This window comes from Oncorhynchus gorbuscha, unplaced genomic scaffold (genome assembly GCF_021184085.1).
Source record: "Oncorhynchus gorbuscha isolate QuinsamMale2020 ecotype Even-year unplaced genomic scaffold, OgorEven_v1.0 Un_scaffold_7286, whole genome shotgun sequence".
In the NCBI taxonomy this organism is placed as follows: domain Eukaryota; kingdom Metazoa; phylum Chordata; class Actinopteri; order Salmoniformes; family Salmonidae; genus Oncorhynchus; species Oncorhynchus gorbuscha.
In genome coordinates, this window is record NW_025750704.1 from 1 (window position 1) to 18,063 (window position 18,063).

At 47.0% G+C, this 18,063-nt stretch overlaps 1 protein-coding gene across 1 annotated transcript; it reads right to left on the reverse strand.

The window, feature by feature from the left end:
• Window positions 1–2,074: 2,074 nt before the first annotated feature.
• LOC124029690 (multidrug resistance-associated protein 1-like) lies at window positions 2,075–16,251 on the reverse strand. Its single transcript, XM_046341313.1, has 4 exons — window positions 16,056–16,251; window positions 9,137–9,274; window positions 3,618–3,743; window positions 2,075–2,131 (listed from the first exon to the last, which is right to left on the reverse strand). The coding sequence occupies exons 1-4, from the start codon at window positions 16,245–16,247 to the stop codon at window positions 2,075–2,077; spliced, it is 513 nt and encodes a 170-aa protein (XP_046197269.1). The 5' UTR covers window positions 16,248–16,251.
• Between the last annotated feature and the right edge of the window lie 1,812 nt (window positions 16,252–18,063).

An 18,063-nucleotide genomic window follows, 5' to 3' on the forward strand; every position in this document is an offset into this window, starting at 1 on the left:
GACGGGGAGAGGGGGGGGACGGGGAGAGGGAGGGAGACGGGGACGGGGAGAGGGAGGGGAGACGGGGAGAGGGAGGGGAGATGGGGGACGGGGGAGAGGGAGGGAGACGGGGAACGGGGACGAGGGAGGGAGAGGGAGGGAGACGGGGGAACGGGGGGGAGAGGGAGGGAGATGGGGGACGGGAGAGGGAGGGAGACGGGGACGGGGGAGAGGGAGGGAGACGGGGGACGGGGAGAGGGACGGGGGACAAGGAGGGAGACGGGGGGACGGGGGAGAGGGAGGGAGATGGGGGACGGGGGACAGGGGGACGGGGGACAGGGTGTTACGTTCCCCAGTTTATGTGTTGTAGTTTGTGTATTTGCATGTGTTTATTTCAGGAAATGGCTTCCTGAAATCACTCAAGCAGCTGATTGGTCGACTCCATGGCTAATTAGAGAGCTGACCCCGCCCCCTCGTCAAGACGCAGCTGTCTCCAATTACCCATTCCTTCAGAAGCTATATAAAAGCCAGTGTTCTGTTCAGGAGGGAGAGTTTTGCTGGGAGGTCATTGCAGGGATTTTGCTAGAGAGATTTTGCTAGAGATTTTGCTAGAGAGATTTTGCTAGAGAGATTTTGCTGGGAGGTCATTGCTGAGAGTTGGTATGTTTTGTGAGTTTGTTGCTCAGATAGAGCTTATTTGATGTCCTTTGTTTCTTAGTTTGTTTGTGAAATGGTTTCATTTGTTCCCAGGGGGGAAGGGGAAGGCACCTAGGGAGTGCTTAGGCAAGAGGCCCGCGGGCATACATATACCCGTAGCATATTCACTGTCTAGGCACACTAGGTAAGACCTGGGCGGACCACCCCCTGTATTTTGGTTAGGACACCAGGTGGTGCTAAATTAGGTAAGTAGTGGGTAGGCAGGTAAGATAGGAGGGGGGGGGGGGGGGGCTTTGAGATTTACTTTCTTTGCTTTGGTTCCGTCCAGCCCCTTTTCCCCATATTACCGTGTAAAGGAATAAAGTCCTTGTAAACGGTACCACATTCTGCCTGTTGTCATTCTTACTCGCACCTACAGTCCAGACCTTTTTCTCTTCACGGAGAGTTTAATTGTAGCAGGGTGTTGCGGTCCCTCTTCAGAGGCGTGCGTAACACGGGGGACGGGGGGAGTAATTTCAGAGGGTCTGCTGTCTGAACAACTTTTATTTGAATTGCTTTATATCTTTTTAATGAATCATCTTATTAACACTTTGTTCTAGCTAGATATTTGTGTAGGTAGCCGTCAGGTAAACACAATGTGTTCCCTCCGGATGAGAAAGACACCAACGAAAACAACGGAAGGAATAGATTGTCCAATTTGTAAGTCGCTCTGGATAAGAGCGTCTGCTAAATGACTTAAATGTAAATGTTTTCTGTTAGTAAAACTCCCTTTAGTCTACACTGATGTATCAAGCCTATTAAAGAGATGTTATCTTGCACAGCTTAACATATAAACTAAACCTCTGTACAGGTTTCTAGTTCATTCACACGTCTTTCTCTCCAGCTGCCAGTGCGACCACAGCATAGAGATGGCTAGCTAGACGGTGAAGCCCTCTATGGGGCTGTTCTATCACACATCTTTCTCTCCAGCTGCCAGTGCGACCACAGCATGGAGATGGCTAGCTAGACGGTGAAGCCCTCTATGGGGCTGTTCTATCACACATCTTTCTCTCCAGCTGCCAGTGCGACCACAGCATGGAGATGGCTAGCTAGACGGTGAAGCCCTCTATGGGGTGAATCCCTCCAGCTATGAGATGGCTGTTCTATCACACATCTTTCTCTCCAGCTGCCAGTGCGACCACAGCATGGAGATGGCTAGCTAGACGGTGAAGCCCTCTATGGGGCTGTTCTATCACACATCTTTCTCTCCAGCTGCCAGTGCGACCACAGCCACAGCATGCTGAGATGGCAGTGCGACCACAGCATAGAGATGGCTAGCTAGGACGGTGAAGCCCTCTATGGGGCTGTTCTATCACACATCTTTCTCTCCAGCTGCCAGTGCGACCACAGCATAGCCCCTCTATGGGGCTGAGCGACCACAGCATGGAGAGATGGCTAGCTAGACGGTGAAGCCCTCTATGGGGCTGACGGTGGAGAAGCCCTCTATGGGGCTGTTCTGCCAGTGCGACCACAGCATAGAGAGACACATCTGTTTTCTCTCCAGCTGCCAGTGCGACCACAGCATAGAGATGGCTAGCTAGACGGTGAAGCCCTCTATGGGGCTGTTCTATCACACATCTTTCTCTCCAGCTGCCAGTGCGACCACAGCATAGAGATGGCTAGCTAGACGGTGAAGCCCTCTATGGGGCTGTTCTATCACACATCTTTCTCTCCAGCTGCCAGTGCGACCACAGCATAGAGATGGCTAGCTAGACGGTGAAGCCCTCTATGGGGCTGTTCTATCACACATCTTTCTCTCCAGCTGCCAGTGCTATGGGGCTGTTCTATCACACATCTTTCTCTCCACCACAGCATGGAGATGGCTAGCTAGACGGTGAAGCCCTCTATGGGGCTGTTCTATCACACATCTTTCTCTCCAGCTGCCAGTGCGACCACAGCATAGAGATGGCTAGCTAGACGGTGAAGCCCTCTATCTGGCTGTTCTATCACAGAAGCGATCAATAGCAGAGATCAGAGGTGAGCACTCTATCCATTTCTATGGCCAGCTGTCTGGACATTTCTCCAAACGGACTTTCTCCACTCGCTCAAGGATCATTGAGGAAACCGCGAGTGTGTCACTAGAAAAAAGTAACGGACAATATTCCAATATTTGGCTACAGCAACTCGGTAATATTATTTAGTTACTCGTGAAAGTAATTAGACTGAAACGCGTTACCCTCAACGCACGCACACACACACACTGCACGCACACAAAAACACACACTGCACGCACACACACACACACACACTGCACGCACGTCTCTGTTGTGGGAGTGGAACAATAAAGCAAGAGAACCAATCCTGGGAACTGGTAAACCTGTTGCTACCTCAATAACACAACAGAACCAATCCTGGGAACTGATAAACCTGTTGCTACCACAATAACACAAGAGAACCAATCCTGGGAACTGATAAACCTGTTGCTACCACAATAACACAACAGAACCAATCCTGGGAACTGATAAACCTGTTGCTACCACAATAACACACACAGCTGGCATTCAATTAACACACACAGCAAGATCCACACACACTTCTCACAGTCACACAACATTTACGGTTTGACACAGCAAGCACTCATACAAGCACACACACAGCTAAACACACACACACAGCATGCACTCATTTATACAAGCACAATGTGCCGACACGCAGAGACATAACAAAAACACCCAGAGACAGAGGGCAGTGTGTGTGTGTGTGTGTGTGTGTGTGTGTGTGTGTGTGTGTGTGTGTGTGTGTGTGTGTGTGTGTGTGTGTGTGTGTGTGTGTGTGTGTGTGTGTGTGTGTGTGTGTGTGTGTCTCGGTGTGTGTGTCTCGGTCTCTGTCTCTGTCTCTGTCTCTGTCTCTGTCTCTGTCTCTGTCTCTGTCTCTGTCTCTGTCTCTGTCTCTGTCTCTGTCTCTGTCTCTGTCTCTGTCTCTGTGTGTGTGTGTGTACTCACAGCGTCTTTAGATGCCTCTGAGAAGAGAGGAGGCTGGTCTGAGAGGGCTGACAGGAGCAGAGAGATGTGCAGCAGTGTGTAGTAGATGTAGAAGGTTGTGTATCTGAACACACACACCGTCGACGGCTGGGAGGAAACATCATGAAACACACTGTTCAAAAAAGACCTTTCTTTCATAGACTTCCAAGTCTGAGACAGTTTTACTGGCAATAAAATAAGACTGGACTCTTCTTGTTACACACACACACACACACACACACACACACACACACACACACACACACACACACACACACACACTAGAACTGGGTGATGTGGACAGAAATCCATATTGCGATAAATGTAAACATTTTTAGCAATAATGATAACGATACGTAACAGAAAGTAATATCGCGAAAAAAAAATGTTATTATTTTTCTCAATGACAACAAGGTCCTCAACAACATTTGTTTTTTGTTTTGATGGACAGTTACAGACATTTACATTTAAGCAGGGCTCTAGACGGTGTGTTTCCAGGGTTACATCAGCAAGCAGGGCTCTAGACGGTGTGTTTCCAGGGTTACATCAGCAAGCAGGGCTCTAGACGGTGTGTTTCCAGGGTTACATCAGCAAGCAGGGCTCTAGACGGTGTGTTTCCAGGGTTACATCAGCAAGCAGGGCTCTAGACGGTGTGTTTCTAGGGTTACATCAGCAAGCAGGGCTCTAGACGGTGTGTTTCCAGGGTTACATCAGCAAGCAGGGCTCTAGACGGTGTGTTTCCAGGGTTACATCAGCAAGCAGGGCTCTAGACGGTGTGTTTCCAGGGTTACATCAGCAAGCAGGGCTCTAGACGGTGTGTTTCCAGGGTTACATCAGCAAGCAGGGCTCTAGACGGTGTGTTTCCAGGGTTACATCAGCAAGCAGGGCTCTAGACGGTGTGTTTCCAGGGTTACATCAGCAAGCAGGGCTCTAGACGGTGTGTTTCCAGGGTTACATCAGCAAGCAGGGCTCTAGACGGTGTGTTTCCAGGGTTACATCAGCAAGCAGGGCTCTAGACGGTGTGTTTCCAGGGCCAGTTACATTACATCAGCAAGCAGGGCTCTAGACGGTGTGTTTCCAGGGCCAGTTACATCAGCAAGCAGGGCTCTAGACGGTGTGTTTCCAGGGTTACATCAGCAAGCAGGGCTCTAGACGGTGTGTTTCCAGGGTTACATCAGCAAGCAGGGCTCTAGACGGTGTGTTTCCAGGGTTACATCAGCAAGCAGGGCTCTAGACGGTGTGTTTCCAGGGTTACATCAGCAAGCAGGGCTCTAGACGGTGTGTTTCAGGGTTACATCAGCAAGCAGGGCTCTAGACGGTGTGTTTCCAGGGTTACATCAGCAAGCAGGGCTCTAGACGGTGTGTTTCCAGGGTTACATCAGCAAGCAGGGCTCTAGACGGTGTGTTTCCAGGGTTACATCAGCAAGCAGGGCTCTAGACGGTGTGTTTCCAGGGACAGTTACATTACATCAGCAAGCAGGGCTCTAGACGTGTGTTTCCAGGGTTACATCAGTAAGCAGGGCTCTAGACGGTGTGTTTCCAGGGTTACATCAGCAAGCAGGGCTCTAGACGGTGTGTTTCCAGGGTTACATCAGCAAGCAGGGCTCTAGACGGTGTGTTTCCAGGGTTACATCAGCAAGCAGGGCTCTAGACGGTGTGTTTCCAGGGTTACATCAGCAAACAGGGCTCTAGACGTGTGTTTCCAGGGTTACATCAGCAAGCAGGGCTCTAGACGGTGTGTTTCCAGGGTTACATCAGCAAGCAGGGCTCTAGACGGTGTGTTTCCAGGGTTACATCAGCAAGCAGGGCTCTAGACGGTGTGTTTCCAGGGTTACATCAGCAAACAGGGCTCTAGACGGTGTGTTTCCATGGACAGGTAAGACAACTGAGATGGTAGACTACGATTCAAAAAGTAAGATATTCCCATGCCACATATCCAGGGAAGGAGTGGTTGATGTGCAACCTGTCAAAAGGATCCACAATGATCACATTTATTTTTGGCCTCTTCAGAGAATTGGCTGACATCAAAACACTAAACTAGATAACTAACAGTAGATATTGATATTGTGGCTAGATAGCCATGTAGACTAATCTAACTGTAAATATGTTGTTGCTAGATAGCCATGTAGGCTAATCTAACTGTAAATATGATATTGTTGCTAGATTGATTAATCAATTAGCCTACAAGGCTATCTAGCAACAACATCATATTTACAGTTAGATTAGCCTAATGTCCTACAGGAACTTCCCAGCTCTAGGCCCAACTTCCCAGCTCTTGGGCCCAACTTCCCAGCTCTTGGGCCTAACTTCCCAGCTCTTGGGCCTAACTTCCCAGCTCTTGGGCCTAACTTCCCAGCTCTTGGGCCTAACTTCCCAGCTCTAGGTCTAACTTCCCAGCTCTAGGTCTAACTTCCCAGCTCTAGGCCCAACTTCCCAGCTCTAGGCCCAACTTCCCAGCTCTAGGCCCAACTTCCCAGCTCTAGGCCCAACTTCCCAGCTCTAGGCCCAACTTCCCAGCCCTAGGCCCAACTTCCCAGCCCTAGGCCTAACTTCCCAGCCCTAGGCCTAACTTCCCAGCCCTAGGCCTAACTTCCCAGCCCTAGGCCTAACTTCCCAGCCCTAGGCCTAACTTCCCAGCCCTAGGCCTAACTTCCCAGCCCTAGGCCTAACTTCCTAGCCCTAGGCCTAACTTCCCAGCCCTAGGCCTATAGGCCCAACTTCCCAGCCCTTAGGCCCAACTTCCCAGCCCTTAGGCCCAACTTCCCAGCTCTTAGGCCCAACTTCCCAGCTCTTAGGCCCAACTTCCCAGCTCTTAGGCCCAACTTCCCAGCTCTTAGGCCCAACTTCCCAGCTCTTAGGCCCAACTTCCCAGCTCTTAGGCCCAACTTCCCAGCTCTTAGGCCCAACTTCCCAGCTCTTAGGCCCAACTTCCCAGCTCTTAGGCCCAACTTCCCAGCTCTTAGGCCCAACTTCCCAGCTCTTACTCCCAACTTCCCAGCTCTTAGGCCCAACTTCCCAGCTCAGCCCAACTTCCCAGCTCTTAGGCCCAACTTCCCAGCTCTTAGGCCCAACTTCCCAGCTCTTAGGCCCAACTTCCCAGCTCTTAGGCCCAACTTCCCAGCTCTTAGGCCCAACTTCCCAGCTCTTAGGCCCAACTTCCCAGCTCTTAGGCCCAACTTCCCACTTCCCAGCTCTTAGGCCCAACTTCCCAGCTCTTAGGCCCAACTTCCCAGCTCTTAGGCCCAACTTCCCAGCTCTTAGGCCCAACTTCCCAGCTCTTAGGCCCAACTTCCCAGCTCTTAGGCCCAACTTCCCAGCTCTTAGGCCCAACTTCCCAGCTTAGGCCCAACTTCCCAGCTCTTAGGCCCAACTTCCCAGCTCTTAGGCCCAACTTCCCAGCTCTTAGGCCCAACTTCCCAGCTCTTAGGCCCAACTTCCCAGCTCTTAGGCCCAACTTCCCAGCTCTTAGGCCCAACTTCCCAGCTCTTAGGCCCAACTTCCCAGCTCTTAGGCCCAACTTCCCAGCTCTTAGGCCCAACTTCCCAGCTCTTAGGCCCAACTTCCCAGCTCTTAGGCCCAACTTCCCAGCTCTTAGGCCCAACTTCCCAGCTCTTAGGCCCAACTTCCCAGCTCTTAGGCCCAACTTCCCAGCTCTTAGGCCCAACTTCCCAGCTCTTAGGCCCAACTTCCCAGCTCTTAGGCCCAACTTCCCAGCTCTTAGGCCCAACTTCCCAGCTCTTAGGCCCAACTTCCCAGCTCTTAGGCCCAGGCCCAACTTAGGCCCAACTTCCCAGCTCTTAGGCCCAACTTCCCAGCTCTTAGGCCCAACTTCCCAGCTCTTAGGCCCAACTTCCCAGCTCTAGGCCTAACTTCCCAGCTCTAGGCCTAACTTCCCAGCTCTAGGCCTAACTTCCCAGCTCTAGGCCTAACTTCCCAGCTCCAGCTAACTCCCAGCTCTAACTTCCCAGCTCTAGGCCTAAACTTCCCAGCTCTAGGCCTAACTTCCCAGCTCTAGGCCTAACTTCCCAGCTCTAGGCCTAACTTCCCAGCTCTAGGCCTGGCGCGCTCGGCTCGGCGGGTTCATCAGAACCATACTAACTCCAGCCTAGTCCGGTTGTAAAGTGTTGCCATGAACACAACACTAAGAGGTGAGAGATACCTGGAAAACTCCCAGAAAGCTGTGACTCTCTGTAACCTCTTTAAGGAATACCTAGGATAGGATAAAGTAATCCTTCTACCCCCCCCCCTTAAAAGATTTAGATGCACTATTGTAAAGTGGCTGTTCCACTGGATGTCATAAGGTGAATGCACCAATTTGTAAGTCACTCTGGATAAGAGCGTCTGCTAAATGACTTAAATGTAAATGTAAATCTGTAACTACAACCCCCCCCCCCCCCCCCCCCACAGTAGCATTTTGAGCAACGGTCATATGATTATGCTTCTCAGAATGAATCTCTACCTCCTCCGTGTCACAGCGGAGAGAGGAAGTGAGTCAGCAGACGACAGCCAAACAAACAGACAGGCAGAGAGTTTCATAGCAGGAATCAACATAATGCATAGGCTATTACTGTTGACCACATTATGATTCTAGAACAATCCACAGGAACGTTGTGTAACAAAATCACCCCAAATAATGGTTCTAGAACAATCCACAGGAACATTGTGTAACACAATCAACCCAAATAATGGTTCTAGAACAATCCACAGGAACATTGTATAACAAAATCACCCCAAATAATGGTTCTAGAACAATCCACAGGGACGTTGTGTAACAAAATCACCCCAAATAATGGTTCTAGAACAATCCACAGGAACATTGTATAACAAAACCACCCCAAATAATGGTTCTAGAACAATCCACAGGGACATTGTGTAACAAAATCACCCCAAATAATGGTTCTAGAACAATCCACAGGAACATTGTATAACAAAATCACCCCAAATAATGGTTCTAGAACAATCCACAGGGACGTTGTGTAACAAAATCACCCCAAATAATGGTTCTAGAACAATCCACAGGAACATTGTGTAACACAATCAACCCAAATAATGGTTCTAGAACAATCCACAGGAACATTGTATAACAAAATCACCCCAAATAATGGTTCTAGAACAATCCACAGGGACGTTGTGTAACAAAATCTCTATTTTTTCTACTACTGTGTTATTGACTTGTTAATTGTTTACTCCATGTGTAACTCTGTTGCTGTCTGTTCACACTGCTACGCTTTATCTTGGACAGGTCGCAGTTGCAAATGAGAACTTGTTCTCAACTAGCCTACCTGGTTAAATAAAGGTGAAATAAAATAAAAATATCTGTAATTCTGGGTTCATCGTCCCAGCTCTAACACACAACCTGTCTCTCTCTCACCTCGTTGAGGGCTTGTATGACCGTTCATCGTCCCAGCTCTAACACACAACCTGTCTCTCTCTCACCTCGTTGAGGGCTTGTATGACCGTTCATCGTCCCAGCTCTAACACACAACCTGTCTCTCTCTCACCTCGTTGAGGGCTTGTATGATCTTGGATCTGAATGTGACGGAAGCACAGAGGACGGCCACCAGCCAGAAGTTGAGCATCACCCCTGAAGACTGGACTCCTTTTAACCTCTCATACTGAGTCAGGAGGGTGGCTAGCAGCTGGGGAGAGAACACACACACATTAGAACAACATATACACACACACACACACACACATTAGAACAACACACACACACACACACACACACACACAGACACACACACATTAGAACAACACACACACACACACACATTAGAACACACACACACACACACACACACACACACATTAGAACAACATATACACACACACACACACACACATTAGAACAACATACACACACACACACACTAGAACATATACACACACACACATTAGGACAACATATACACACACATTAGGACAACATATACACACACATTAGGACAACATATACACACACACACACACACACACACATTAGGACAACATATACACACACACACACATTAGGACAACATATACACACACATTAGGACAACATATACACACACACACACACATTAGGACAACATATACACACACACACACATTAGGACAACATATACACACACACACACATTAGGACAACACACACACACACACTAGGACAACAGACACACACACACATTAGGACAATACACACACATTAGACACACACACACATTAGGACAACACACACACATTAGGACAACACACACACATTACACACACACACACACACACACACACACACACACACACACACACACACACACACACACACACACACACACACACACACACACACACACACACACACACACACACACACAGACACATAGAACACGTACATCCCGTTCAGATCTGACACCACTTGTGAGTGCACACACGTTTAATATTATGCATTTGATCCTCGCGGGAATTGAACCCGCGACCTTGCCGTTGCTAGCGCCATGCTCTTACCAACATGTACCAATCATGCCCAGGTGTTAATAACACTATAAAAACCACTCCTCCTACTGACTACATTCATACAGTATTTATATTGAATCACTACATACTGGGACTATGACAAGGCAGCAAGGTACTGGGTACTGGTAGACAGTATTATACTGAATCACTAGATACTGGGTACTGGTAGACAGTATTATACTGAATCACTAGATACTGGGTACTGGTAGACAGTATTATACTGAATCACTAGATACTGGGTACTGGTAGACACAGTATTATACTGAATCACTAGATACTGGGTACTGGTAGACACAGTATTATACTGAATCACTAGATACTGGGTACTGGTAGACAGTATTATACTAAATCACTAGATACTGTATTATACTGAATCACTAGATACTGGTAGACAGTATTATACTGAATCACTAGATACTGGGTACTGGTAGACAGTATTATACTAAATCACTAGATACTGGGTACTGGTAGACACAGTATTATACTGAATCACTAGATACTGGTAGACAGTATTATACTGAATCACTAGATACTGGGTACTGGTAGACACAGTATTATACTGAATCACTAGATACTGGGTACTGGTAGACACAGTATTATACTGAATCACTAGATACTGGGTACTGGTAGACACAGTATTATACTGAATCACTAGATACTGGGTACTGGTAGACAGTATTATACTGAATCACTAGATACTGGGTACTGGTAGACACAGTATTATACTGAATCACTAGATACTGGGTACTGGTAGACACAGTATTATACTGAATCACTAGATACTGGGTACTGGTAGACACAGTATTATACTGAATCACTAGATACTGGGTACTGGTAGACAGTATTATACTGAATCACTAGATACTGGTAGACAGTATTATACTGAATCACTAGATACTGGGTACTGGTAGACAGTATTATATTGAATCACTAGATACTGGGTACTGGTAGACAGTATTATACTGAATCTCTAGATACTGGGTACTGGTAGACACAGTATTATACTGAATCACTAGATACTGGGTACTGGTAGACACAGTATTATACTGAATCACTAGATACTGGGTACTGGTAGACACAGTATTATACTGAATCACTAGATACTGGGTACTGGTAGACAGTATTATACTGAATCACTAGATACTGGGTACTGGTAGACAGTATTATACTGAATCACTATATACTGGGTACTGGTAGACACAGTATTATACTGAATCACTAGATACTGGGTACTGGTAGACAGTATTATACTGAATCACTAGATACTGTATTATACTGAATCACTAGATACTGGGTACTGGTAGACACAGTATTATACTGAATCACTAGATACTGGTAGACAGTATTATACTGAATCACTAGATACTGGGTACTGGTAGACACAGTATTATATTGAATCACTAGATACTGGGTACTGGTAGACACAGTATTATATTGAATCACTAGATACTGGGTACTGGTAGACACAGTATTATACTGAATCACTAGATACTGGGTACTGGTAGACACAGTATTATACTGAATCACTAGATACTGGGCACTGGAAGACACAGTATTATATTGAATCATTAGATACTGGGTACTGGTAGACACAGTATTCTACTGAATCATTAGATACTGGGTACTGGTAGACACAGTATTCTACTGAATCATTAGATACTGGTAGACAGTATTATACTGAATCACTAGATACTGGGTACTGGTAGACAGTATTATACTGAATCACTAGATACTGGGTACTGGTAGACACAGTATTCTACTGAATCACTAGATACTGGGTACTGGTAGACAGTATTATACTGAATCACTAGATACTGGGTACTGGTAGACACAGTATTATACTGAATCACTAGATACTGGGTACTGGTAGACACAGTATTATACTGAATCACTAGATACTGGTAGACAGTATTATACTGAATCACTAGATACTGGGTACTAGACACAGTATTATACTGAATCACTAGATACTGGTAGACAGTATTATACTGAATCACTAGATACTGGGTACTGGTAGACAGTATTATACTGAATCACTAGATATACTAGACAGTATTATACTGAATCACTAGATACTGGGTACTGGTAGACAGTATTATACTAAATCACTAGATACTGGGTACTGGTAGACACAGTATTCTACTGAATCACTAGATACTGGGTACTGGTAGACAGTATTATACTAAATCACTATATACTGGGTACTGGTAGACACAGTATTATACTGAATCACTAGATACTGGGTACTGGTAGACACAGTATTATACTGAATCACTAGATACTGGTAGACAGTATTATACTGAATCACTAGATACTGGTAGACAGTATTATACTGAATCACTAGATACTGGTAGACAGTATTATACTGAATCACTAGATACTGGTAGACACAGTATTATACTGAATCACTAGATACTGGGTACTGGTAGACACAGTATTATACTGAATCACTAGATACTGGTAGACAGTATTATACTGAATCACTAGATACTGGTAGACAGTATTATACTGAATCACTAGATACTGGGTACTGGTAGACACAGTATTATACTGAATCACTAGATACTGGTAGACAGTATTATACTGAATCACTAGATACTGGTAGACAGTATTATACTGAATCACTAGATACTGGGTACTGGTAGACACAGTATTATACTGAATCACTAGATACTGGTAGACAGTATTATACTGAATCACTAGATACTGGTAGACAGTATTATACTGAATCACTAGATACTGGGTACTGGTAGACACAGTATTATACTGAATCACTAGATACTGGTAGACAGTATTATACTGAATCACTAGATACTGGTAGACAGTATTATACTGAATCACTAGATACTGGGTACTGGTAGACACAGTATTATACTGAATCACTAGATACTGGGTACTGGTAGACACAGTATTATACTGAATCACTAGATACTGGGTACTGGTAGACAGTATTATACTGAATCACTAGATACTGGTAGACAGTATTATACTGAATCACTCAAATGTTCTTTCCCGGGGCCCGGACCGAAGCTAACACCCCCCCTTCCCCCCAGCTAAGACCCTTACAGGCCGACCACTCCCCTCCAGCTAAGACCCTTACAGGCCGACCACTCCCCCAGCTAAGACTCTTACAGGCCGACCACTCCCCTCCCAGCTAAGACCCTTACAGGCCGACCACTCCCCTCCCAGCTAAGACCCTTACAGGCCGACCACTCCCCTCCCAGCTAAGACCTTTACAGGCCGACCACTCCCCTCCCAGCTAAGACCCTTACAGGCCGACCACTCCCCCAGCTAAGACCCTTACAGGCCGACCACTCCCCTCCCAGCTAAGACCCTTACAGGCCGACCACTCCCCTCCCAGCTAAGACCCTTACAGGCCGACCACTCCCCCAGCTAAGACCCTTACAGGCCGACCACTCCCCTCCCAGCTAAGACCCTTACAGGCCAACCACTCCCCCAGCTAAGACCCTTACAGGCCAACCACTCCCCAGCTAAGACCCTTACAGGCCGACCACTCCCCCCAGCTAAGACCCTTACAGGCCGACCACTCCCCCAGCTAAGACCCTTACAGGCCGACCACTCCCCCCAGCTAAGACCCTTACAGGCCGACCCCCCCCCCTCAGCTAAGACCCTTTTGATCCAGCCCACAGTGTTGATTGCTAGCACGGTGCCGAGCATGGTGGGGCTAACCAGATAAACAGTGTTGGTTGTTACCATAGTGATGCCGAGCATGGTGGGGCTAACCAGATAAACAGCGTTGGTTGTTACCATAGTGATGCCGAGCATGGTGGGGCTAACCAGATAAACAGGGTTGGTTGTTACCATAGTGATGCCGAGCATGGTGGGGCTGACCAGATAAACAGCGTTGGTTGTTACCATAGTGATGCCGAGCATGGTGGGGCTGACCAGATAAACAGGGTTGGTTGTTACCATAGTGATGCCGAGCATGGTGGGGCTGACCAGATAAACAGCGTTGGTTGTTACCATAGTGATGCCGAGCATGGTGGGGCTGACCAGATAAACAGCGTTGGTTGTTACCATAGTGATGCCGAGCATGGTGGGGCTAACCAGATAAACAGCGTTGGTTGTTACCATAGTGATGCCGAGCAGGGTGGGGCTAACCAGATAAACAGCGTTGGTTGTTACCATAGTGATGCCGAGCAGGGTGGGGCTAACCAGATAAACAGCGTTGGTTGTTACCATAGTGATGCCGAGCATGGTGGGGCTGACCAGATAAACAGCGTTGGTTGTTACCATAGTGATGCCGAGCATGGTGGGGCTAACCAGATAAACAGCGTGGGTTGTTACCATAGTGATGCCGAGCATGGTGGGGCTGACCAGATAAACAGCGTTGGTTGTTACCATAGTGATGCCGAGCATGGTGGGGCTAACCAGATAAACAGGGTTGGTTGTTACCATAGTGATGCCGAGCATGGTGGGGCTAACCAGATAAACAGCGTTGGTTGTTACCATAGTGATGCCGAGCATGGTGGGGCTAACCAGATAAACAGCGTTGGTTGTTACCATAGTGATGCCGAGCATGGTGGGGCTAACCAGATAAACAGTGTTGGTTGTTACCATAGTGATGCCGAGCATGGTGGGGCTAACCAGATAAACAGCGTTGGTTGTTACCATAGTGATGCCGAGCATGGTGGGGCTAACCAGATAAACAGGGTTGGTTGTTACCATAGTGATGCCGAGCATGGTGGGGCTAACCAGATAAACAGCGTTGGTTGTTACCATAGTGATGCCGAGCATGGTGGGGCTAACCAGATAAACAGCGTTGGTTGTTACCATAGTGATGCCGAGCATGGTGGGGCTAACCAGATAAACAGCGTTGGTTGTTACCATAGTGATGCCGAGCATGGTGGGGCTAACCAGATAAACAGCGTTGGTTGTTACCATAGTGATGCCGAGCATGGTGGGGCTAACCAGATAAACAGGGTTGGTTGTTACCATAGTGATGCCGAGCATGGTGGGGCTGACCAGATAAACAGCGTTGGTTGTTACCATAGTGATGCCGAGCATGGTGGGGCTGACCAGATAAACAGGGTTGGTTGTTACCATAGTGATGCCGAGCATGGTGGGGCTGACCAGATAAACAGCGTTGGTTGTTACCATAGTGATGCCGAGCATGGTGGGGCTAACCAGATAAACAGCGTTGGTTGTTACCATAGTGATGCCGAGCATGGTGGGGCTGACCAGATAAACAGCGTTGGTTGTTACCATAGTGATGCCGAGCATGGTGGGGCTGACCAGATAAACAGGGTTGGTTGTTACCATAGTGATGCCGAGCATGGTGGGGCTAACCAGATAAACAGCGTTGGTTGTTACCATAGTGATGCCGAGCAGGGTGGGGCTAACCAGATAAACAGCGTTGGTTGTTACCATAGTGATGCCGAGCAGGGTGGGGCTAACCAGATAAACAGCGTTGGTTGTTACCATAGTGATGCCGAGCATGGTGGGGCTGACCAGATAAACAGCGTGGGTTGTTACCATAGTGATGCCGAGCATGGTGGGGCTGACCAGATAAACAGCGTTGGTTGTTACCATAGTGATGCCGAGCAGGGCGGGGCTGACCAGATAAACAGCGTTGGTTGTTACCATAGTGATGCCGAGCATGGTGGGGCTGACCAGATAAACAGCGTTGGTTGTTACCATAGTGATGCCGAGCATGGTGGGGCTGACCAGATAAACAGCGTTGGTTGTTACCATAGTGATGCCGAGCATGGTGGGGCTAACCAGATAAACAGCGTTGGTTGTTACCATAGTGATGCCGAGCATGGTGGGGCTGACCAGATAAACAGCGTGGGTTGTTACCATAGTGATGCCGAGCAGGGTGGGGCTGACCAGATAAACAGCGTTGGTTGTTACCATAGTGATGCCGAGCATGGTGGGGCTAACCAGATAAACAGGGTTGGTTGTTACCATAGTGATGCCGAGCATGGTGGGGCTGACCAGATAAACAGGTGCCTGGGTGGAGGAGGAGGCATCGCTGTCATGCTGGCTTCTTTCCCAGAAAGAGTAAAACACATCTGCCCAGCAGACGATCCACAGGAGAAAACCTACTGCCTGGAGGAGAGGATGAGAGCAGAGCAGGAAGAAGACTTTATTGTGCATTTTCAGATCATGGAAATTCATATTTTGCTTTAAACCCCATTCCCGGAGAAACACATGCACCCAAACACACACACGCAAACACACACACAACCTTGCCGGCTGGCCGCAGGGCAGTGACCCCGGAGCAGCTGAGGGGTCAAGTTTAAGTGACACGACAGCAGGATGCATCTAGGATGTTATTGCTAATCTAGGATACTCATTCCTCACTACTTTTGGTTGTTCAGAGAGAGAGAGAGAGAGAGAGAGAGAGAGAGTTAGCTTGATATATATGTTTCTCTGGTTGTTCAGAGAGAGAGAGAGAGAGAGTTAGCTTGATATATATGTTTCTCTGGTTGTTCAGAGAGAGAGAGAGAGAGAGTTAGCTTGATATATATGTTTCTCTGGTTGTTCAGAGAGAGAGAGAGAGAGTTAGCTTGATATATATGTTTCTCTGGTTGTTCAGAGAGAGAGAGAGAGAGAGTTAGCTTGATATATATGTTTCTCTGGTTGTTCAGAGAGAGAGAGAGAGAGAGAGTTAGCTTGATATATATGTTTCTCTGGTTGTTCAGAGAGAGAGAGAGAGAGTTAGCTTGATATATATGTTTCTCTGGTTGTTCAGAGAGAGAGAGAGAGAGTGTTAGCTTGATATATATGTTTCTCTGGTTGTTCAGAGAGAGAGAGAGAGAGAGAGTTAGCTTGATATATATGTTTCTCTGGTTGTTCAGAGAGAGAGAGAGAGAGTTAGCTTGATATATATGTTTCTCTGGTTGTTCAGAGAGAGAGAGAGAGAGAGAGTTAGCTTGATATATATGTTTCTCTGGTTGTTCAGAGAGAGAGAGAGAGAGAGTTAGCTTGATATATATGTTTCTCTGGTTGTTCAGAGAGAGAGAGAGAGAGAGTTAGCTTGATATATATGTTTCTCTGGTTGTTCAGAGAGAGAGAGAGAGAGAGAGTTAGCTTGATATATATGTTTCTCTGGTTGTTCAGAGAGAGAGAGAGAGAGAGAGAGTTAGCTTGATATATATGTTTCTCTGGTTGTTCAGAGAGAGAGAGAGAGAGAGAGAGAGAGTTAGCTGGATATATATGTTTCTCTGGTTATTCAGAGAGAGAGAGAGTGTTAGCTGGATATATATGTTTCTCTGGTTGTTCAGAGAGAGAGAGAGAGAGAGAGTTAGCTGGATATATATGTTTCTCTGGTTGTTCAGAGAGAGAGAGAGAGAGAGAGAGTGTTAGCTGGATATATATGTTTCTCTGGTTGTTCAGAGAGAGAGAGAGAGAGAGAGTTAGCTGGATATATATGTTTCTCTGGTTGTTCAGAGAGAGAGAGAGAGAGTTAGCTGGATATATATGTTTCTCTGGTTGTTCAGAGAGAGAGAGAGAGTGTTAGCTGGATATATATGTTTCTCTGGTTGTTCAGAGAGAGAGAGAGAGAGAGTGTTAGCTGGATATATATGTTTCTCTGGTTGTTCAGAGAGAGAGAGAGAGAGAGAGAGTTAGCTGGATATATATGTTTCTCTGGTTGTTCAGAGAGAGAGAGAGAGTGTTAGCTGGATATATATGTTTCTCTGGTTGTTCAGAGAGAGAGAGAGAGAGAGAGAGAGAGAGAGAGAGAGAGAGAGTGTTAGCTGGATATATATGTTTCTCTGGTTAGAGAGTGTTAGCTGGATATATATGTTTCTCTGGTTGTTCAGAGAGAGAGAGAGAGAGAGAGTGTTAGCTTGATATATATGTTTCTCTGGTTGTTCAGAGAGAGAGAGAGTGTTAGCTGGATATATATGTTTCTCTGGTTGTTCAGAGAGAGAGAGAGAGAGTTAGCTTGATATATATGTTTCTCTGG

What these genes read in the sequence shown, in the direction of transcription:
- LOC124029690 (XM_046341313.1), bottom strand. Translation starts at nt 16,247, where the DNA reads ATGCACAATAAAGTCTTCTTCCTGCTCTGCTCTCATCCTCTCCTCCAG. An exon ending in CCATGCTCGGCATCACTATG is followed by an intron (nt 9,275 to 16,055) that starts GTAACAACCAAC and finishes TTCTCTCCCCAG; the next exon opens with CTGCTAGCCACCCTCCTGAC. An exon ending in TCATACAAGCCCTCAACGAG is followed by an intron (nt 3,744 to 9,136) that starts GTGAGAGAGAGA and finishes GTTTCCTCCCAG; the next exon opens with CCGTCGACGGTGTGTGTGTT.